The sequence below is a fragment of the Pseudoliparis swirei genome, chromosome 15 (genome assembly GCF_029220125.1).
Source record: "Pseudoliparis swirei isolate HS2019 ecotype Mariana Trench chromosome 15, NWPU_hadal_v1, whole genome shotgun sequence".
In the NCBI taxonomy this organism is placed as follows: Eukaryota; Metazoa; Chordata; class Actinopteri; order Perciformes; family Liparidae; genus Pseudoliparis; species Pseudoliparis swirei.
The window spans coordinates 18479858-18504055 of NC_079402.1; the positions used below are offsets into that span (position 1 = coordinate 18479858).

The window sequence follows — 24198 nt, forward strand, 5'->3', positions numbered from 1 at the left end:
TCAGCGTGAATAAGTAGAAGAGGCGTTTTGTGTCGGGCACATATGAGTCAAGACTTAACTAAAAGCCCCGGTCTATTATCTACACTTTAACCATTATCCTGGAGTGATTTTTTCTTTGTTCTCATAACCACAATCAGAGATGCTAAATATCCGTCTTTAATCTGTGCTCGCAGGCAATCTGGCTAATTACCATAGTCTCAGCAGCAGGTAACCTTGGTTTCCTCTGAGCCCGGGGATGATTAGCACAAAAGTGCAGCTGCTGGGCCACGCCGCTGTCTGGATGCGTGATATTATTTTCAGACAGACGATCTTGAACTCTTAATTATTTCGGATTTGATTTAATCTTCAGACGGCAGCCAAAATCCTGCTCCAGTCGGAAAAAACGGTGTTTGAATGCTGCGCACTACTCGTGTGGACAATGTGCTACGAGCATCGTCTGAGCTGAAACACGTTATTACCTTCGCATTGAAAATGCGGAAGGTAATGTTTTGATCGCCGTGTATTTGTGTGCGTGCGTGTTATTCGCATAAGTCAAAAAGTATTAAACCGAATCGCATGAAATTTGGTGGGATGATTGGTTATTATCCGGGGACCATTTGATTAGATTTTGGGATCGATCGGGTCAAAGGTCAAGGTCATGAAAAGGTCAAAATGTTCATAATTCAATGCCCAATCTTGTGATATGCGAAGGTATGCGCTCTACCGAGTGCCTGTTCTAGTTGATTAAGTGATTAGTGGGTTGAACGGAAATTAATCTACAAGTTTTTCTGTAAATGATGAATCGCTTCAGTCACATTTGTTCTGTTCATCTAATGTGAGGATGTTCTGCTTCCCTCCATCTGGACATCTTTAGGTGGTGGACTGATAACAAAGACAACTGTAAGAGGAATCAGTGATGCTCCATTTATAGATTTTCAATTAACCAATCGCTGAGTCCCGCCCTCATCCTCTGGATCTAGTCTGATTAAACGTTGTGCACTAGAGATATTCGTTACCCTTCATTTCAATGTCTTCTGTCTTAGTTATGTCGTGGTTCACTTTTACACTGTGATCTGTAGCTTCTAGCTTCTATCTTCATCATTGTAACCGCTTCTTAACCACTACATTTAATATATCCTTCAAGCACATGTCCGTTTTTCCCAAAAACCAGATGTATTCAGTGAGTGACAGTGTGGTCTCCGTGGTAACGCTGACATTTTAACGGAGCAGCGGGGTCAAAATCCTCTGTCTTGCTGGAGAGATAAAAAATTAATATTGGGAAAAAGATTGGAATAAAATGGTATTGAGACACCTGTGTACCTGGGTATACACGGGGTCGATAAGAATGTCAACATGAGAAGTGTGACCTATGAAATTCATACTGCTCCCTCTGTTGGTGTTTACTATATTTGCGCGCCCACACACACACACACACACATGTGGATCCGTGCGCACTCCAAACATTCCTGATGCATCTGTGCCTGCATGTCAGGCAGTTGCATTGATGGTGTTGAGAAATCTCCACGCTGCGACAGCAGCAGCAGCAGCATCGTGTCCTGTATGTGTGAGGTGTCCAGCCGGGCCAGCTGCATGACTGATGGTGGTCCCATTGATTGCTCTCAGTCTTCAGGGCTTCCAGCCAAGATTGGGCCCCTGGCCAAGAGCAGCTCGGCCCAGCTAATCTGTCACCGGGCCGGCCAGAGCCGGCTTCATAAGCTCCATCGACCCACAAAGCGTACACGCTGTGTGCTAAAGCCTGTCCTCCCGAGCCCCACTGTCCATTAGTCTTGGTGCTTTAATCTTCCTCTATCTGTGTGTCTGTGTGTCAGCTAGTCAGGGATTGATTCATTAAGCGTGTCCAAGGATTTGAGTTTACTTTGTTCATAGGCAAGGGTCGCAGCCTGCTTTTCCGACCGCTCGCTTAAGCAGTGATTCATTAGCTGTGATGGTTGTTGTCTTCATTTCCAGAGGAAGATAAATCTGCTTTTCTCTTATAAATCGTCCGCGCTATGATGTCTGACATTTTAATTTGCGCCCTTCCCCTGTACTTCTGTGTGTGCAGCACCATGTCGGAGGACGGGCCAGAGATCTTCTTGAGCCCGGCGGTCACGTATGGCCCACCGGGCCTCGACCTGTCCTGTCCCGTGGCCATGACGGTGGCCCATTGTGCGGAGGTTGCCGCCGATAATTGGACCATCCGGCTAAAGAGACAAATGCAGGACAACAAGTGGGAGGTGAGCTATTTCTAGATAGATAGATAGATAGATATATACTTTATTAATCCCCAAGGGGAAATTTGTCGAGGCAGTAGCAGCAACACACAAGAATAAAAAAAAAAAACACAAAATATAAGAAGGGTTAGGGTGATCTGGCAAGAGGTGAACTGTTGTAGAGCCTCATAGCCGTCGGCAGGAATGTTCTCCTGTATCTGTCCTTGTGGCAGCGGAGCGTGAGGAGACGTCTGGAGAAAGTACTCCTCTGTCCCTGTAGGAGGTGGTGGAGAGGGTGGTCCGGGTTGTCCAATATGGACACCAGTTTCTTCAACGTCCTCCTCTCCACCACCTGTTCCAGGAGCTCCAGCTGGCAGCCGATGATGGAGCCAGCCTTCCTAACCAGTTTGTTAAGACGGCTGGTGTCACCGGCTCCGATGCTGCTCCCCCAGCAGACAATGGCAAAGTGCAGCACACTGGCGACAACCGACTGGTAGAATAACTCCAGCATCTTGCTGCACATGTTGAAGGATCGAAGCTTTCTCAGGAAAAAGAGTCGACTCCTCCCCTTCTTGTACACAGCATTGATGTTGGCCTTCCAGTTCAGTCGGCTGTCGATGGAGACGCCCAGGTACTTGTACTCCTCCACCATGTCCACGTCCACTCCCAGGACACTCAGAGGTGTAGGAGCTGTCGCCTTCCTCCTGAAGTCCACCACCATCTCTCTGGTCTTGGCCACGTTCAGCCGCAGGTGGTTCTCATCGGCCCACTTTACAAAGTCACTCACCACTGCCCTGTACTCCTCCTCCCGTCCATCCCTAATACACCCGACCACTGCAGAATCATCAGAGTACTTCTGCAGATGGCATGACTCCGTGTTGTACTGGAAGTCACTGGTGTACAGGGTGAAGAGGAAGGAGACAGAACAGTTCCCTGTGGGGCTCCAACATCACTGACCACCGTTCCAGACAGCACACGGCCCATTCTGACAAACTGTGGTCTGCCTGTGAGGTAGTCAGTGATCCAGGAGATGGTGGACGCGTCCACACCGGCCACCCGCAGCTTCTCACTCAGCAGCAGTGGCTGGATGGTGTTAAATGCACTGGAGAAGTCAAAGAAAGTGACTCTCACAGAGACACCGGTTCCATCCAGGTGCGACTGAGCTCGTTGCAGCAGGTAGCACCAGTGTTATCGGGTCCAAGTTATCTGCAGAATGTTTACAAGTGCAAACACGACAACTTTCACCAGCGGCCGAAATATCAAAAACGATCTGATGAAGCTGCTCCCGCTTACTTTGATGAACATGTTCATCCTGTAGTGTAGTCATGCAATCGCGGAGCCGATTTCAGGGTTGCCAGCTCAGATTCGTCATTCGGTGTAAAATTCAGCCTTTCAAGCTCTACGTCATGCTGTCATACAGCCAAGAGAAATGTCAGACTGAATGCAAATAGCGGCTATTAGTCATTGAAACACTCGTTTCTTTTCCCCGGTGTAATGATACAAGTATTTCAAAGCTTTCCTCCTTCAAATAAAAAACGCAACACTTTACGATAATGTGTGTGCATACTGCGAATTCTGTACATATATATATATGTATATATATATACATATATATATTCTTCTTATATATAAATATCTTTTTAAAATATCTATATATATTTTTATATATTTATATATATTTTTTTTCTTCTTAAATAAATATATATTTTTTTATATTTAGATTTTTTTATATATATATATATAGAGAGAGAGAGAGAGAGATTGTTTTAATGCTAAAATGTTTCTGAACCTAGTTTAGTCAAAAACGGATTACAAATATTTGTAACATTTTTTAATATTCAAGACTCCATGGTTCTAAACTCAGTAAAAAAAGAAGAAGAAAAAATATATACAGTATATATATATAATTTTTTTTATAAATGTATCTATATATATATAATTTATTTTTTAGCAAAAATGTTTATGAACCTAGTTCAGCATGAGGTCAAAAACAGATTAAAAATATTTCAACATTTTTAAATATTCAAGACTCCATGGCTCGAAACACAGTATGCATTTGCTATCTTTGTTATTGCTGCTGTGATTTCTTTCCTCACATCACGCTTCCTTCAGTAAAATCAAACCTCTAAAAGGCCTTCAGCTGCGTCCCGTAGCGTCGCTCCACAGGCTCGCAGAGACCTGTTCAGACTTCAATCCAAACCCCCTCTGTCCATTCCCTCGTACACGTCTGTGATGAGATGCTCTTTTAATGTTTGACTGACCTCATCAAAAAGCTCCGCGGACCTCATCGTGGCAGAGTGACCCCCGGTAGCCGGCGGGTTTACGTGACCTCCGAGGGGCCCGTGGCTCTCTCTCCCCAGCCGGGTCCTTTGCCTCCGTGTGGCATTTACACAGACGTAATTTGCCGGCAGGCGCGTTTGCACAAAGGGGAGATATCAAAAGAGCCATCACCGATGGTAGCTATATGCCAACGGAGAGAATAGGAGAGAGAGAGAGGGGCGGCTGAGAAGGAAGAGACAGACGCAGACAGGTTCGTAGACAGAAGGGGAGATTTCCTCTGAGAAAATGTTACGGCGTGACCCGTCTCCGTCACTGAGGAAATAATGAGCCCTTTATCTCAGGAAGGGTGTTTACTCAAAACATAATCTCTGGAATTAGTAATAGAATGGGAGATGGAGGTCTCTCTCTCTCCACTTGTGTCTCTCTCTCTCTCGCTACATCTGCCTCTCAGTGCCATTCCCATTAAAGCGTGCACTTTTTGCACCACTAGAGTCCGACTCCATCATTTCCCCCCGGCGGGGATGAGCTATGAAGTGGAGATTCTTCATATCTGCAGCAGCGCTAATGGGGCAGGTTCAGGAAGCTGTGGGCCACTAAATTACCCTGCATTGCTTAATATGGCTCATCCAGGCCATATGTAGAGGGGACCTGTGGGTCATGTTTCAAAAGGTGATTTGGGGAGTATTGAGCACAAGATGAGGAGCAATTGGCCGACTGCCCCCCCGCTAATCCGTTTTGTCGGTGTGACTGTATCCCCATCTGTTTAGTCCGTGGGTCATTATTCATTTGGCCTGGTTGTTGTTGTTGTTGTTGTGTATTTTATTCAGTCAATCATTGCAATACAATATTATTCTATATAATATACAAAACAGAAAGACTGAAAGGTATAGGTAGCAGCAAACAATGCTTATATATTCCTATCCTAAATGAAATCAGAAAATTAATAGAAATAAAGAAAAATGATGAAAATTATATATATATATATATCCACATACATCTTCCATATAAATACATTTCAACCACACTTGAATTGTTTTATAAATAATCCCATTGAAAACCAAAAATGAGTTGACCATTCTGATATCCATTTTAACGTTATTCCATACTTGGACCCCTACAATAGAAATACATCTTCTTTTAATCCCTTTTTTAGCCTTTTGTACAGTAAATTTACAAACATCTCTCAAATCATATTTTCACTCGTGTATTGGTTCACATCCGGAGTCTGTGTACGAGGGAAGGCTTCCAGTTCACAGTCTTCATCACATCCTCACACACAGCACAGGCGCCACTTGATTGGACACCGATGCTCTCGTGGCTTGTTGCGCAACACTGCTGCCACTCGTATATCAGAATCAGAAATCAGAATCAGAAACAGGTTTATTGCCAAAGAATGAATGTTTTCACAAACCATTTGGACATGACATGTGTATTTCTCTCCATGCCAATAGCTCATCAGACGGCAGATATAATTATAGATCAACCGTCTTTTGCGGTTTTTAGGGCGGCGACACGGGTCCCCCGGCAAGTACGGATGACGCTTCGAGCTCCACGCGAGATCAATTTCATACCTCGTTGCATTCTGGGTGTGTGTCGTTTGAACATCGTAACCCTGTCTGAGCTGCGGTCGCAGCGTTGCTGTAACATGGAACAACAAGGGAAAGCTGACCTTTCCATTTGGTTTCACTGCTGCTCATAACCAAGAGACCACCGTGTACGGCTCTGGTAGCGGCATGTCAATCACAGTAAGCCCGCCCTGAAGCGTACCCTGCTTTACGGTCCGTTTGACTGTAAATGGACCATCATTTACTAAATGAACATCATGCTGTATTGAAGAAGACATTAAACTAAAGATCGACACCATGAATTCATGTTTACAATGTTTATTGAGGGAATAAATCAAGTGAGAAGGAGGGTTAGGGTTATTTTCTCATGGACTTTAATACAATCGGACGTCTCGCCCCCTGCTGGTCAGGAGAGAGAATGCAGGTGTTCACGCACCGCGAGATCGTCGCACGGTTTCCTCCGCAGACGCCCCGTTTGTTTACTACTGTGGTCATGGAAACGGTCCGGAAAGCTTGAACAATAAAGTTTACGACCTCCTCCGGGTCGTGTGTGTGAGCGTGAGACTGTGTACGTCACACCCACACACCACCGGCTGACTGCCTGCTGTTCAGCTGAAGTTAAAGCCTCTTTCCACCTCTCTAATTCTTGGCAGTAATTGAAATGTTAATCATCATGAATCAGTATTCTCATCCCCCGAGGTGGGTGCTGGATCTTTAAAAAAAAAAAAAAAAAGCCCTCAGGGAGACAGCGTTCTAATATTGAGCTTTTCTCCTGATTAACCCGCAAATGAACTATTATTGGCTCAAATGTGTGTTTAATGCATCAGAACTAAATCTGGTCTCTCTCTCTCTCCCGTTCCTCCCTCCAAAGGAAGTGATGTCTGTGGACGAGGAGAGCGCGTCCTGCTACTGCCTGCTGGAGGCCCAGAGGTGCCACGTGCTGCTGGAGCACCCGGGTCGCTACGCCCTGGTGGGCGAGCCGCTGAGCCAGGACGCCGCCAAGCGGCTGAGGCTGGCCGTGTTTGGTAGTCCGGATAGCAGCAACTCCCTGGGCTTCACCCTCAGGGTCTACTGTGTGGACGACACGCCGCACGCTTTTCAGGTACACGGGGGGGGGGGGAGCGGGAGGATGACGAAGGAAAACGAGGAAGAACCGATGTCGTGAGAAAGTTTGTTTGCTTCGAATTTTATTGTTTTGTTTTTCATTTCTAAGTCAGTGTATTCAGGATAGATCATGTGAAGTGAAGGCAATTTTATTTTTATATATAGCTCAATAACAAATGTGTCTTAATGGAGGTTTTACAATCTGCGCGGCATCTTTTTTGAGCCTCGTTCCGAGTGACGAAAAAACTCTCCAAAGAACCGGATTTCAGAAGAAGCAACTAATTGAAGGTTTAATTAAGGCAATGTTCTGTATTTAAGCAGAAATAGACTTGCAGAGAAGGATTATTCTGAAGGAAGCGGGGTTGTATGCTATCTTCTCTTTCACGGATGGAGACTGACATGAGATCAGGCAGGTGGGAAGGGGCGTGTCCAGTTACAATGTCGGGCGTCATCAGAATCATGAAGGGGAAAGCTAAAACGGGTGTAATATGGTCAAATGTTCTAGTTTTAGTTCTGACTTTCATACAAAGGCATGAATAAGCATCTCTGCATCGGCCATGGATAAAAGAAAAGATCTCACTCGACCAATTTCTTTTAAGGGCGAAAGAGGACAGTCATAGATCAGATAAGATATTCCTTTATTAGTCCCACAGAGGGCAAATTGCAGATTTGAAAAACACCAAAATGCCTCGACTGAAAGAAAGAAAAAAAGCACGCAGAGTGTGTGAGGTTGCTTCATATAGGCACAGCGTCGCTTTGATCTAAATGCTAACGTCTGCTATCGTTGCGATCGCCGCTGACGTGTCGGAGCCTCGGGTGTCAGCGCGCTGACGTTTGCCACTTAGCGTCGGAAGCGCCGCGCGGCCGAGGCCCGATCGGATTACGTTCAAAACGTCACGGCAATTCTTTTGATGCTTCTTGAGATGCTCGATTCCATCAGCGCGGCGAGCGTGGAACAGAGCTTTACTGTGACATCATGTAAATAAATGATTTAAGTTGCATTTTAATTGCACCGGTTTGGTCGTTATGCTGTTTTTTTTCCTGGGAGAATTTGCTGTCTGGCTTATTTGTGTGTGTGTGTGTGTGTGTGTGTGTGTGTGTGTGCTCCACTGAAGATCTGCCTGCTCAGTAACATTGCCACTGGGAGATGCTTGATGACTAGCAGACAAAGAGGGACTTTTAATTACAAAGACAACAGATGCTCCGAGGTTCCTTCTCTGGCCTTTCTTTTGCGAAAATTTAATTTGCTCCCTGTTAATTAAATGCGTCTCAGCAACGCATTCCACGCGACGGGCATTTGAACACGTTCAAATCAGACTCTTTCTCCAATGCGGCACCGGTCCGCCGTGAATTGTGGTAAAATGAGGGAAGTTTGCCCCGCTCCACCAAAACCTACTGTTGGGAAAAGTCATTGTCTCTTATCTTAATTAAACACACACACACACAGCTTAACTTCTTCCAAAAAGCTGAAAGTGGTCCTGTAGAGCCACTCGCTTTACTTTTACTTCATTCAAGATACACAAAAAATGTATGTGAACAAAGAAGCATTAATCCGGTTGAAGACAACCAGGATGTGACTGAGAGGAAAAGCTCCACACATACCGGGCCCACTAGTCCACTCATGGCCGGATTACTGGACGGGTCCTCGAAGGCACCGGCCCGGGAGCAGAAACCGACTCAGAAACACACAAAATCTCGCAGAGAATCTTAATAACCAATCGAAATATCTCATAACGCTGAATAAAAGACACAATCGCCTCACGAGCAACATGTCAGTTGGAGATATGGACTTGTTTTGAGCCGATGCATCTTTGAGAGACAAAAAGACAACAAAGATATACGAAACGGCTGCAAAGAGCCGCGAAGAGACTCACGGCGACTATTAAAAAAGGGGCAAAACGACCACGGTGAGACTCGAGAAGACACACAATCACCACGCAGAGAGATGCGTAATGGCAGCCACAGAAGGAGCCGTAAAGCGTGTGTCGAGCCTTCCTCGCGTCTGGGCTCAGGGTCCCAGTCTCAGAATCAGCCCATGATCCCGAGACACAGAAAATGTAAACACACTCACACTGACGTTATTGTTCTCCATAGAGCCGGAGAAATAAAAAATATCACAGGAACGGGGAGAAAAAAAGTGTAATATTGACAACGCCTTTTGTTTTGATGTTTTTTTTCTCTGTTCCCGTCTGGTCTTTGTGTGTAAACTACATGTTTGCCCCGCCTTCATCACACCCTCAGACGGTGTGTCGGTTCTCAAGCTTCACGATTCGTCGATTTCTTTTGTTTTGCTTTCTAAATTGTCAGAACATGCTTGTTTTGTCCAACGCCCAAATTCAGTTTACTGTCAGAAAAATGAATGAGTAATGTTCAAAATTCTTACTTACCATTAACCTCTTTACATTTCTGGTGGACATGTTTTGAACCTTAAAAAATAATCTTTATTATCTATATTTTGTGATTAGTTCTCATTATATTTGCTATTTCCTCCCGCTTTGTACTGCAGCTGCTGTACACCAATGTGTCAGTCTCTACCATTTAACTCTTACCATTACATATGTATTAGATGTGTCTGTATGTGGTTTCTTGGTGTATTATAAATATCAATAGAAACATGTTCTCCTGGCTTGGAACACAGACTATCAACCTGATAAGATATCTTCCTTTTTCCTTCTCTTTTATCCACCGCTGATACCAACGACCACCACTCCTCCTCATCAGGAGGTGGCAGTCGGCGAGCGCAGCCGGGGCGGGCGGCTGCTGGAGGAGCCCAAAAGGATGCTGTTCAGGGGGAACACGTTCAGCCTCCAGGTGTCCATCCAGGACGTCCCACAGTTACTCTGGAGCATCAAACCGTTCACCACCTGCCAGGTAGGCACTTTCTAGAGTCCTCTGGAAACCTGGAAATATGTATTTCTCTCACTTCAAGGGATTTTTTTTATTTTTTATTTTTTTAAATAAAATGACTGAACAGAAGCTTGAAAAAAGTTTAACGGGTGCGTTTTTTAATATCCTAATCGTGCGGTAATAAAATTGATGTTCTCTTGTGAGGATTATCCTACTGAACAAAATGTGTTAGTATCATAAACGTTTATTTTCTGCAATAAATCCAAAATCCAATGGAACAATCCCACTGAGCTTCTGGCGAGAGAACCAGTGTGATGCTAACCTCCGGGGGTCGGCCTAAAAAATATAATTAAAATACGCCGTCCAGACTGTGAGTTTGTGTGATTCAGTGTAAAATGAATCAGCGCGCAGGCTTAGCTAAATGTTCCCCTCTCATGTAACCAGCCCCAGAGAGAAGCGGCGCACCTTCATCTCCTCTTCTTCCTCTGCCGCTCCATCAGAACCGTCTCCCTTACCAGTTTCCCCCTTTTTTCTTTGCTCGGTCACATCAAAGCAAGAAGGACAGCACCAAGGGCGCAGCAGGAGATCACTCAGGCTAGCTATCTCCCCCTCCTCACACACACACACACTTACAACATTAATTATGACTGCCAGGCATCCGCACACACACACACACACACACACATCTCCTAGTTATCTTCCTAGGGGTCTACATGCTGCATGTTCTGCCCTGTGATGTTTATCCCACCAGTGACATCCTATTAGCGGGATTAGCCCACCGCAGCGTGTCCAGAATAGCGACACGGTGGTCTTTGGAGAGGGAGCGGCCGCCGTGCGAGGGTCCTGCAGCGAAGATGGCCGAAGGCTTTCATTCAGAAAGCACTCTGGTCTCAAGGAGGCTTTCACGAGGAGCCGTCCTCCCGTCTGATAGAAGTGAAGAGCGGATGATTCATCCGTAAAACACTGTTTTTGACCCGTTCTCACGGCGCCGCTGTCTGGGTCACACAGTCGTGATATGTAATGGAAGTTGAAATTGGCCTCTTTTAGATTCCATTTACACCAACGCTTTGATAATTTTTTTTTTTTTACCCGCTGCCACTATTTGGAGGAAATGCAGTGCAACGTGGGTAAATCAGGACATCTCGGTGCTAATTCCATAATCACATTACAGGTCCTGATCTCACAGATTGCTGTTTACAAGAATATTCTAGGGATATTATCCACATTTAGGGTTAGGAAACACTAACAGTGGTAAATATGTCTCGGGGGAATCTGAAGTTGGTGCTTGGAGTTGTACGCTTATTTAGGAAATATTCAGAGGACTATTTCATGTCATTACTTATGTCACGGTGCTATTAGAGTGGACCCAAAAGCACGACTCAGACAGGAGTAACAAAGATGAATGTCTTCAGTTGAAAACAGGCTGGGTCAAAACTGGGAGATCAGTCCAAGAAACAAACAAGTCCAAAACGGGGCAGGGCAGAGAATCAGAGGTCAGGGCAGGCAGGTCAGGCAGGTCAGGAATATACACTCATAACGCTGAAGAACTTGGCACGAAAACAAAAGACAATCTGGCAGAGGGCAAGTGAGGGAACCTAAGTAGACAGGGACTAACGAGGGGATGGGCAACAGGTGAGATGGGCATGAAGACCAGGTGAAGGTAATGAGGGACTAACGAGGGTGTGATCAGAGGCAGGTGAAGGGAGCTGGACTGATGAGATGGGAAGCAAGATCTGGAATGACGTGATAGTTAGTGAGACTGGATGAAAACAACTAATAAAAAAGACAACTAATAAAAAAGGAAGGTGTGGAGCTAAACTTAACACCAAAAGCCATGAAAAGTCAACGTACAGACGCGTGTGGCTGCGATAGACGCGATATTTTCCCGGGCGGTGCGTTTGGGGCGACGCGATGTGGGCGACGCGTTTACAGCGGCACAATTTTCGCCCCGAGTTGAAATATTTCAACTTTGAGGCGGTCATCTCGCAACTCGGGCCAATCAGCTCTCCAGTTCCGCTCTCGTATTGCTGGAAGCGGAAGTCTTTCAGACGTAACAGTAACTTCACCGGTGAAAGTGACCGAGCTGAGTGAGCCTACGGGTGATGTCATGAACCCAAACACCAGGGCGTTAGTGTGTGGGACGTCCACGACAAATATAAAGCAGAACTAGTGGTTAGTTATTCTGGTGGATGAAGGAGATGATAACGGTCTTTACGGAGACGAGACACAGAGATAAGCCCCGCCCCTCACGGAGCGTCTCGACACTTACGGTGAGAACACGGCGAATGGTCGAGCGAGTGAACTCACGCGTTTTGGGCGACGCGAAAAATCGCTTCGCTTTTGGTGTGAACGCACCTTTACAACTTAGACTATTTATGCTAATGGTGTATAGGTAGGTCTGTAATGAGCCACATTGTTGGTTATAATGCAAAAGTAATGCAAAGTTATTTGATTTGACAATTATTTTCATCGTCTAAAAAAAAAAGTAAATAAAATTGTTTAAAAAGGAACAAAATCAGTGTGTCCCGAAGCTAAAGATGACAGCCTCAAATGTATAGTTTTTTGTCCACACAACTCAAAGATAATATCCACATTTAAAAAGCTTCAATCTTTTGTTTCCTTTCCTAACAAAATCACTCCAACCAATTCATCACTTATCACGGTATTCATTTCGCGGTTGACAATGAAGTGATTGATCGTTGGGGCTCTAACTTGATTATTTCTCCCAGGCAGCAGTCAGTATGTGTATCATGTATAATTTATTACATTTTTTTTGTTGCACTAATGACTCACGGGCTCATTCAGACGGTGGCGGGATGCATTTCCATCCCTCGGGCTCTTAATGCCCGTTGGTGTTCCCTCTGACGGGTAAACGGCGTGATTAGGTAACATCATTGATTGGCTAAACGGCTAAAGAGGCCACTCATTTGGGCTTTAATTAATCATGTAAACAGCAGAGTGGGTGACAGAGCGGGACTCGAATAACTGGTGTGTTTCTGACGTAATGAGTCCTTTTTTTATCCCCCCCCCCCCCAGGAGTTCTCCTTTTCTCAGGTGTGGGCCAGTAGCCAGCGCCCCCTGCAGTGTGCCTTCTCCCTGGAGCGATACGGCCACTCCTCGTCACAGCTCTCCTGCAAGATCGGCATCCGGCAGGTCAAAGGCGAGGAGCAGATCCTGCAGGTCTACACGTCGGTGATGGAGGTGAGCGGGGGGGGGGGGGTCTGTCAAGCGGCTTGTTAATAGGTTCTTTAATCCCACTGGATGACTCTTAATTTGATTTAAGGGGCGTGGCTTAATGAGCCTCTCAGAGAGCTTTTCATGTAGTCGTCGTCCTCATGTTAACGTAGAGAATCTCAGGGATCACAATCACCCTGACGCTTCTTCTTCTTCTCCTTCTTCTCCTTCTCTCTCGCTGCCAGAACGAGAAGGGAGTGGTTCCCCTTTTCACGCAGTCGGACTGTACCATCACCTCTCAGACGGGGTCACGGGCCTTTAAAATCCCCCCGTCCATCCGTCAGCGGATCAGCGCCACCTTTGACACCGCCAACGCCAAGGGGAAGGACTGGCGGCTCCTCGCTCAGAAGCTCCACATCGACAGGTATGAGATTCCAGAAACCTCCATTGTCCCCATCATCATCATCACTCGTTATTGTCTGCAGTTGTCAGTCACCACTCGGATGAGTCACCTTCAGCCTCGATATAAATCAGCTGGTCGTTTTTTTCTTCTTCTTTCCGTCCAGGTGTTGTTGCAGGATGATTGAAGCGCTGCATTCACTGGCCTCCCCTCGGTGTAAACGCCGTTCCCCACTTTGAATACTATTTTTAATCTGGAATTTAGGCACCGTGTCAGCCGCTAATCTTCCATCACCGAGCAGCCGTCAGTAACACGGCACGCTGCTGATTTCATTATAGATCTGGAAACACATGCACGGGGACATAGAAAGAGATGAAGAGGGAGATGGAGGGGCGGGGGGGGTGTAAGGGCCACGTTTAGCACAGTGGGAAACAACCGGAGATAAGAAGGAAGCTCATGGTACCGCTGGCAGGAGGAACGCGCTCGTCAAGTAGAGCGTCTGCATGAGCCGCCGCTCTACTTTCCAGAGGTTGTGTGTTTGCATTTTGCTGTACAGGATTTTTAGGTATTTTTGGGAATCTCTATTTGTGGTTCAGAAGAGGAGTCAATAATCACGAGGGAGATGAGATCTGTGCAGTCAGCTGCATCGGGCGGCGTGAGGGAAGGAAACGAGGAGTGGAGAGGAGTATTTGCACCTGCTCTGCCAGTCGGAGAAACATGAGAGGGAAACTGTGACAGGAAGCACGTGATTAAGATGACTCAAACCGAGGCTGACAACAAACTGTGAATCTGTGATTTCAGAGGCCCGGTCCAACACACCAACGAGCAGGTCGCGGGGTCGTCTCCATTTAGTTAAGATGATTTCTGTAGGGAACATGGGGGGGGGGAAAGGAGGGTAGACACAACAAAGGAAATCCCATCGTAATGAAACAGTGCACTCTGTTGGACGGGCGTCATAACAGCAGGGCGGAGGAGAGTCAATGCAAAGGGAACGTTGCGAACCAGATGTTCACGCCTCAAACTGTACCCGGATTTCACTTTACCCAAACCGGTCATGACCTTAACCCTTGTGTTGCCTTAGGGTCATTTTGACCCGAATCAATATTACACCCTCCCCCCGCCTTTGGGTCATTTTGACCCGATTCAATGTTTCACCCTCCTGTTACCTTTATATTTACTAACATATTTTACCCTTTGGGTTCAATTTGACGCCAGCAATTAAAACCTCCAGAAAATTATTAGAATTAATATTGTTTTCCAAGTTTAAGTGTGAGGCACTTTATGTTTGTTTGTTGACTACTGAAAGAACACCGACATTAAACATTGAATGGGGTCAAATTAATCCTAAGGCGGGGGGAGGGTGTAATATTGATTCGGGTCAAAATGACCCTAAGGCAACACAAGGGTTAAGAAAAGAAAAAAACAGTCACCATTAACATTTTTATTATTTGAGCTGGAAATGCAGAAACAACGACATTTTTAAGAGGGTAATATCTTCGACCAATAAGAAAGAAGGTCTACTCATCACGAGGAGAGGTCCACTGCTAGAATAATGTCTGCTTTTGCTACTTTGCTTCAAATAAATAACCCTGGTGATAGTGATGTCATCAGGGTGGTCTCAACTTGGACTTGAGATGTAAAAACAGACATCCTGCAGCCTAAACTGGGGGTGCGGGAAACGAAAGGCTCTCCTGAGTTGTATCATGGGAAATGTAGGATCCGGTGTTTCTGGGAGTTTGATGGACACTAGAGGCTGGAAATCTCGATATTTCGGCCTCTGCTGCTTTAAATTAGCTCTTTTTTTAAGCATCCTCTTATGAGTCCTGTATGGAAGTACGATACTAAATCACTGGAGTACCCCTTTAAAAATGTCTTTCCGCTGGCCGCCTTGGTATAATTAGAGCGAGGCAATCACTTCGTTGCTGAGCCACCATTAACCGGCACTTTGATTTGTTCTCATCCATTATGACTCCTCTAATGCAGTGTTCCCTTTGCTCTGGCCTGTAGGAACCTGTCCTACTTTGCATGTCAAGAGAGCCCATCGTCGGTGATTCTGAGCCTGTGGGAAGCCCAGCACCAGGACTCTGGGGACCTGGACTCTCTGGCCAGTGCCCTGGAGGAAATCAGCAAGGTCCAGTCCCCCAGGACCGCCACCAGGGGCTGCAGCAGAGAAGAGCGGGACTCAGAGTTCACTAAACTTGGGTAGGGCGGGTCTGCGGCAGATATATATATAAAATAATGATGAACCTTTACTGCATGGACACTGATGATCAGGTGTTCTAGCTAACCTGTGGCGAAGAGGAGGAGGAGGAGGAAAGAGGACAGCGGGGGAACTCAGTTGTGGACTGTGACTAAAGGAACACGCCCCCATCTGTGAGCGAGAAGTTTAATGACCTGTATCCAAGGATTATGGATATCTGTGTGAGGAAGGACTTTTAGACAGACTGCCCATCAGGCTGGCGTTGTGACCTTCCCAGGATCGGATGTGCCGGCACTTGCGCCCCCAAACGGTCCTCGGGGCTGTCAAAAGATGTTTTGTGTAATGTCATTTTGTTGTCATCCCTTTTCCAGATCTCCTCACGCTTCGTTTTCTTTCGCTTTCCTTGCGGCGTGTCTCTGAGTTCAGAGGAGAAAGCAGACGGGGAGGAGTGTCGGCTGTTCAGATGCTGACACCGATTAGCAAGAAAAGGGTAAAAAAAAAAATTTAAAAAGAAGGCGGATGAGAGATTAAACATAGAAACGGGGATGAATTGGCGTCGATCCCGAGGATAGCGGCGATTTTAAGAAACGCCCACGTGCAGAACACACCGTCAAAGCACCGCCACCCGTCATCTCGAACGACCCGCTCCCGGCTCAGCCCGGTGTGGGATGAGTGACTTGGTACCAGAAGAGGCGGTGGGAACATTAAATACTCTGGCGCTGGTTAAGTGATGTGTGTGTGTGTGCTTATCGCGACCCTCTGGGATTTTTTTTAATTTGATTTGCGGATTAATCTGAGCTGCTTTTATTTTGGAGGGGGGATCATATAGTTGGATATCATTATGTGGAGACACTTAGGGTACTCCCCCACTCCTCTCTCCTCTTTTCCCAGCTAGATTTGCTCCACCTGCCCCCCCCCCCCCCACACACACACACACACACACATGATAAAGTGACTTTGTGCTGAACTCTGTGTTGGCTCATCTCTTTTTATCCACTTAATGAATTAAATTCTCCAGAAACTTCTACGGTGGAGAGAAATCCGCGACAGTAAATCCTCAAAAACTGTATTCAGCAAAGAGATGAAACATTTTCAAGACAAAATCCAATTTCTTTTTGTTGAATGATGTAAAAGAGCCGCGTAAGCACTCTTTAAGTTGAGCTTGCAGATCCTGCTGTCATTCCTGCTTAGAAATATTTGAAAGTCATAGTTCAGCACGTTTGGGAAATAAGCTTTTTGCTTTTCTTGCATGGAGTTGAAAGGATTGAAACTACTCTGGTAAAAATCTGCTTTTCAGAATTTGAGCACAGAAGCGAACAAGCTAATTTCCCAAATTATGAATTCCTTTGATTAACTAGAACTCCCAGTTTCCTATTAAAGCTCTGCAGCCGAACAGCGAATCCCCAGTTGGTTTGTGTAATAATGGAGATGTTCTGATACCGTAATCACAGAGATATGTCATTTGATAGTCTGAGATCCTGGAAACAAGATTTTCAAAGAGCCCCAAAATGTCAAATAGTCAAACGAGTGTGTGAGCAGGAGATGTGTCTGGATCACAGAGCTCCTCGTGGACAGACGGACCTCCGAGAGGTCGGCTGAAAGGTCGCGGTGTAAAACATTCACACCTGGAAGAAACACGACGTACATTATCATGTAACATACAAACTTAGTTTGAACGTGTATTATGATGTGGTTTGGAGTTACTTCCGCGTGTTTAGTATCCAATCAAACAGAGTTGGTTTATTCAATTTGTGAAATAAATAAATAAAAACATGTTAATGCAAATCTAAAAGTTTTGTTTGCGAGTCCAAAAGTCTTGCTCGGTCAAATGTAACGCGTCCGCTTGGCAACGTCTCCTGTTAGAAAAACGCACATCACAAAAATACCATCAACCACCATGACACGACACCAATAGTCCTGTTAGCTCGCGGCTACATGCACACGCTCATGCAGGCCACTAGGCGGCCACAACATAACTATGCAAGGGAGTGACGAAGCTAAACTAAAATGATATGTATTTTTTAACCTATTATAATTCCACAGATCTTTAAATAAGTTTGCATATAGTTAGAATCCGACATTATTGCTACTAAGACAGAAGTTATGTGGAAACATGCATTTAATTAACTGGGGTTAAAGCGGATGATTATTTTTACCATCGATAATATTTTATTTCGTCTGTAAATTGATAGAAAATTGTGAATTTTTTTTTCACCCGAAGCCCACATTTTTTCCCCAAACCCCCAGAAAAAGCAAAAACATTCTTTTTGTTGTTGTTGTTGTTGTTGTCAGTGGGATTATTGTTCTCGGCATTCTCAACGACGGTAATCTACCGTAAAACCTCGGCCTCAACACAACGTTCAGCCGCTGCGCCACGAGAGAGACGGCTAGCATCAAATATATATATTTAGTTATTTATTTATTTCGAAAACTGCTCCCACAAGCACGGAGGTTATTCCGATGGGTTCGAGTTTCAGAAATAGAATAAATGTCTTTTCAGTCGTATTCAAATCACAAACTAAAGTCGTGCGAGGCCATCGTAACGTTGGTGAGCCCCGGATCCGTTTGGCAATTCCACATTTTGAAGGGAAAGTCACATGAAACTTCTTTGGGACCATCTTGTTTCATCATTACTCAAGTCCTCAATAACGGACACCAGCATGTATATGTGTTACCCCCCCCCCCCCCTTTTCCAGTCGCATGTTGATTCATTTGCCCGCTAACTTCTTCCAACGCGCTGACGACTGGATGAAAGTCTCCCGCGGCGCCGCCTGCCACAGCAATCTTCTACTCAGAGTCTGGGACCCCCGTCGGCTAATGGCGGCGCCAGACGCCGATGTTCTTGGGGGGGTAAAATGTTCTCACCGACGCCGACTCCTCAAAAGAGAAGGAAGAAAGAATGGAGTTGAAAGACGACGGTTTCCCTGAGCGATTCCCCACAACGCGCCGCGTGTCGGAACCCGTCTGCTCGACCCGGAGCACATTTATGGCAAACTTAGATTTTATCTTAAAACTCAACGGCTCAAAAATGATTTCCAGCAGACGGAGAGCTTGAAGAAGGGCGCGTTAGTGTCGACGGCCTCCGAGTTGATGGTCCGCTGAGCAGAACCGGACCGGGACACTTGACGGGACGTCACGGGCCTCGAGCGCGCGGGTCGACGGCTTCTCTTCGGTCGTCCGAGTGATCCGGTTTTTTCCGCCCTAATTGCCAGTGACTTCCACTCGGGGGCGGGGCCGCAGATCCATAACGAACGCTGACGACGAGTCATGCCACCTCGTGACGGTTCAATGGGCGTGATGATGACTTTGGACTTGGCTGGAACTCTTTTCTTTTTCTTTCCTTTTTCTTTTGGCAGAAGGCCTTGAAACTTCACTGGAATTTACTTCTTTTTTGGGGGGGGTCTGAAGGCTGCCAAAGCTCATTAAAAACACTTTTTGTTGTTGCTGCTATCGTTGTTCTTGTCAATGTATGTGCCCCCCTAAACATCTCACACACCAACCATGAGTTTTCTTCCATTTATTGACTCACTTTATTTTGTTTTGCTTTTCTTTTTGCAAATCATCGACTTTGCTGTGCCAAGCCCCCCCCCCCCTTCTCTCACACAGACACATTTACATAATTACACACAGGAGGGAGCAAATAAATAAATACAACCGATACGCTTCATAGTTTTCTAACTAATTGTGCTTCTCCGTGTGGGGTTGTCGTCATAGAATCTGACCAGACTTGTGTTGTTTAAGTTTTTTTGCACACCAATAATCAAAAGACTGGCGTTGTATGCGAGCTGTATTGTTTCTCGGCCGTGCTCAGAGACCTCAGAGGTGTTTCCCAACAACAACAAGCATTTAAAGCCGTTATCTCCCCTGAATGATGCGACCGTCTGTCTCCTGAGGATGCTCGCTGTGTCCTTTCCTTGGACCCGCTGACTCCGAGTGTGTGTCTGCTTGCGAGTGCGTGAAGGGAAAGTTGTGTGTAACTTTAAAGAAACGCTGTATTGTGTGTCTCTGGGGGAAATCCAGCCGACAGTATAGAGCTACTATTTCAGCTTATTCAGACGTGTGATGTAACGTGTTTTTCTCACCGCCTCCTATCTTAGGATCTGCGAAAACAATGCTAACTTGAGTAAAAGTGTAACAATTCATCAAACATGTTGAAAGATTAATTAAAGACTTTATAACTGCTTTTTTTCTTTTTTTGGGGGGGGTGTTGTTGTTTCTATTTCTCTGCTTTTCTCTTTCTGGATGAAATCTACTGCCTTTTAAAATCTTTATCTCACATCCGTCAATTTTATCTAATGAAACTGCTGGAAGTAATTATGACTTTATTTGCCATAGGTTATGTATACGGTGGAATGTTTTATTTGAGACATCTCAATATATTTTTCTGTACTCAAGGTTTGTTTTCTGTGCTATATGAATGTTTATGTTCAGAAGGTGAAAAGTGTCATGCTGCTCTTCGCCGGTTCTTTCTTCTCTCTTTTCTTTTTTTCAAAGATTTGCCATTTTGAAACATGTATATACTGTATTGTGTTGAAATAAATATGCAGTGGCAGCATAGGATTCCCTATTTATCTGTGATAGATCATAGTGTCCTTTCATCTTCATTTTGGGAACCAACAATAAAAAATAAAATATATATACAGTATATGTATATACTGTATATATATATATATATATATATACTGTTCTCTGATGGCGCCGCGAAAGGTCGCCTCGGTGTGTTGGTGCGCGATGTTTTTTACTGTTTTCGTTTTAAATACTGTTTTCTGCTGGGATTCCCAGAGCTCTTTCACCAGAGAAGAGCTCTTGAGCATCAGGGGAACAACTCCAGCGGATTTACTTCCAACGTTTTTAACTTCTGTGGAGTTACTGGACATTTTTGTAAAAGGTGTGCTCACCTTCGCCCACGTGGTGAAACGCCGGCGGAGGGGGAAACGTTCGGGAGCGCTGGTACGGCTACGGAAACGGGGATCTCGTACAGCGCTGCCGGGCATATTTCTCTCCAACGTCCGCTCACTGTGCAACAAACTGGACGAACTCCAGCTGCTGGTGGGGAGAGACAGAGACTTCTCCTCATCCTCCGTTCTGTGTTTCACGGAATCATGGCTTAGTGGCTCGATACCAGATTCTGCGCTCCAGCTCGCTGGCTTCCAGCTGTTCCGAGCGGACCGAGTCACGGAGCTTTCCGGGAAAAAAAAGGGTGGAGGAATCTGCTTTTACCTCAACAACGGCTGGTGCAACGACGTAACGGTGATTCTACAGCACTGTTCGCCGGACCTGGAATCTTTTATCATTCACTGCAAACCCTTCTACTCCCCACGTGAGTTCGCTTCATTTATCCTGGCCGGAGTTTACATGCCGCCGCAGGGGAACGTGAACGAGGCACAGCGGACCCTCGCCGAACAGATACGGCGTGTGGAGCGGACCTTCCCGGACTCTTTAGTTATTGTACTCGGGGATTTTAACAAAGGAAACCTCAGCCACGAACTCCCTAAATATAGACAGTTAATTAAATGCCCTACCAGAGAGAAGAGCATTCTGGACCACTGCTACACAACAATCAGCAGGGCCTATCACGCCGTCCCTCGAGCTGCACTGGGAAACTCTGACCACGTCATGGTTCATCTGATTCCCTCATACAGGCAGAGACTAAAGCTCTGCAAACCTGTGGTGAGGAAGTTCAAGAAGTGGACCAGTGAGGCTCTGGAGGATCTACGGGCGCTCTTTGACTGTACTGACTGGGATGTCTTCAGGACTGATACCAACAGCCTGGATGAGTACACAGAGGCTGTAACTTCCTACATCAGCTTCTGTGAGGACAGCTGTATTCCATCCAGCTCCAGGGTGAGTTATAACAACGACAAACCCTGGTTCACAGCGGCTCAGGAAGCTAAGACGGCAGAAGGACCAGGCATTCAGGAGTGGGGACAGGACCTGTACACAGAGTCCAAATACAGGTTTAGCAAGGCGGTGAGAGATGCTAACGACTGTACTCTGAGAAACTGCAACAGCAGCTCTCAGCAAACGACTCTGCTTCTGTCTGGAGAGGGCTCAGGCAGATCACCAACTACAAGCCCAAATCACCCCACTCCATGAACAATGTGCTTCTGGCAGACGAGTTCTACTGCCGCTTTGAAAGACAATGGAGCAGTCCTGAGACAATCCCCCACAGCCCCACCAACAAGCCACAGACCATCAGCCCAGGCCTCCCCCAGCCCCTCAGGGGCTCACACCTCTGGAGCAACCTCCCTCAACTCAGCCCTCGTCATCCTGGGGAGAGCCGTCAACAGGCTGTTTAAAAAGCAGAACCCCATAAAGCAGCGGGCGGACTGCCTCCCCTCCACCCTGAAGCACTGTGCTGACCAGCTGTCTCCGGTGTTCACCGACATCTTCAACACCTCCCTGGAGACATGCCACGTTCCAGCCTGCTTCAAGGCCTCCACCATCATCCCCGTCCCCAAAAAACCCAAGATCACAGGACTCAATGACTACAGGCCCGTCTGACCTCTGTGGTCATGAAGTCCTTTGAACGCTGGTCCTGTCACCTCAAGACCATCACCGACCCACTCCTGGACCCCCTGCAGTTCGCCTACAGAGCCAACAGGTCTGCAGACGATGCAGTCAACATGGCCCTTCACTACATCCTCCAGCATCTGGACTCCCGAGGAACCTCATGGGATCCTGTTTGTGGACTTCAGCTCTGCCTTCAATTCCATCATCCCGTCCCTGCTGCAGGACAAGCTCTCCCAGCTACAGCCGCCCGACTCCACCTGCAGGTGGATCACAGACTTCCTGACCGACAGGAAGCAGCACGTGAGGCTGGGGAAACACGTCTCAGGCTCCCGGACCACCAGCACGGGTTCCCCAAGGCTGTGTTCTCTCCCCTCTGCTGTTCTCCCTGTACACCAACAGCTGCACCTCCAGTCACCAGTCCGTCAAGCTCCTAAAGTTCGCGGATGACACCACCCTCATTGGACTCATCTCGGGCGGGCGGGGCGAGACAGGTGGGAGACTGACCACCTGGTGACCTGGTGCAGCCAGAACAACCTGGAGCTCAACGCTCTGAAGACAGTGGAGATGGTTGTGGATTTCAGGAGGAATGCAGCCCCACTCGCCCCTCTCATCCTGTGTGACTCCCCCGTCGCTGTGGAGTCCTACCGCCTGGGCTCCATCATCTCCCAGGACCTCAAGTGGGAGCTGAACATCGGCTCCATCTCCAAGAAGGCCCAGCAGAGGATGTTCTTCCTGAGGCAGCTGAGGAAATTCAACCTGCCAGGGAAGATGATGGTACACTTCTACACGCCCATCGGAGTCCATCATCTGCTCCTCCATCCCCGTCTCGTACCCTGCACCCACAGCCAAAGTCAAGCGCAGGCTACAGAGCATCATCCGCTCGGCCGAGAGGAGGGTTGCAATCTGCCTTCCTCCAGGTCCTGTTCACTTCCAGGTCACTGAAGCGGGCCAGAAAGATTGTCGCCGACCCTCCCACCCTGGACACTCCTGTTCGAGTCCCTCCCTCGGAGAGGGCTGCGTCCATCATGGCCACGACCTCCCGCCACACCAATAGCTTTTTCCGACGGGCGGTCGGCATATCATCGGACCCCGACTGACTGACTGTGTCCCCCAGGACTACCACCTCTTCTTCCACCTTCCTCTCTCCTCCTTCTTCCCGCTCCTTCCTCTTCCTCCTCCTCCCTCTTCCTCCCACTCCTCCTCCCTCCTTGCGTTGATTGTTGTTTGTCATGTCCAAATGTGCACCTTCCACCAAAAAAAATTCCTCGTTTGTTTGTTTGTGAAAACATTCATTCTTTGGCAATAAACCTGTTTCTGATTCTGATTCTGATTCTGATATATATCATACTGTGAGGCCTCCAGTGAGTAAATCTAACGACAGTTGGCCAGACTTATCAATATATATATATATATATATATATATATATATACATATACACACATTGTGTGTGAAGCCAAAAGATATATTTTATAATCTGACATAGTGCGGCACTAAGGGGTTAAGAGTTTTATATCCCACATAGTTTACCCATGCATTCGTGTTACGGTGATACTTGATGTAAGAGCAAATAGAAAGTGATATAAATGAGGTATTTCAAGTGTTTTACTCCAGTAATAAATAAAGTATAACGGATAAAGCACAAGTATCACTCCCTGGTTGAGAGCAGCGGGCAACAACAAGGGCTCCATTTAAATAAATAGTGCACTGGTGTACACTAACGCTGAACAGCAATTCATTAAGGCGATTCATTCATATCTCACTCTCCTGTAACACACCACAAATAAAGAATGCAATGGTCTTTCTTCTTGAACCTTTACTTTTTCACTTTGTGGATTTAAAAATCAAAGATGTCTGTTTAATGTACCAGGCTAATTACATCAAATACATACTTTTATGTCAAACATCTAACAGTCAATCCTAGAGTC

General features: G+C 46.3%; 1 protein-coding gene across 1 annotated transcript in view; it reads left to right on the forward strand.

The window, feature by feature from the left end:
• LOC130205383 (netrin receptor UNC5D-like) overlaps positions 1 to 20339 on the forward strand; it is a 181429-nt gene extending 161090 nt beyond the window's left edge. Inside the window, exons 13-18 of the mRNA XM_056432711.1 lie at positions 2042 to 2213; positions 6906 to 7136; positions 9860 to 10009; positions 13022 to 13186; positions 13405 to 13583; positions 15567 to 20339. Of these exons, the coding sequence (XP_056288686.1) occupies positions 2042 to 2213; positions 6906 to 7136; positions 9860 to 10009; positions 13022 to 13186; positions 13405 to 13583; positions 15567 to 15765 (1096 nt within the window). The 3' untranslated portion in view covers positions 15766 to 20339. The remainder of the gene's footprint in view (positions 1 to 2041; positions 2214 to 6905; positions 7137 to 9859; positions 10010 to 13021; positions 13187 to 13404; positions 13584 to 15566) is intronic.
• The last annotated feature ends 3859 nt before the right edge of the window (positions 20340 to 24198 follow it).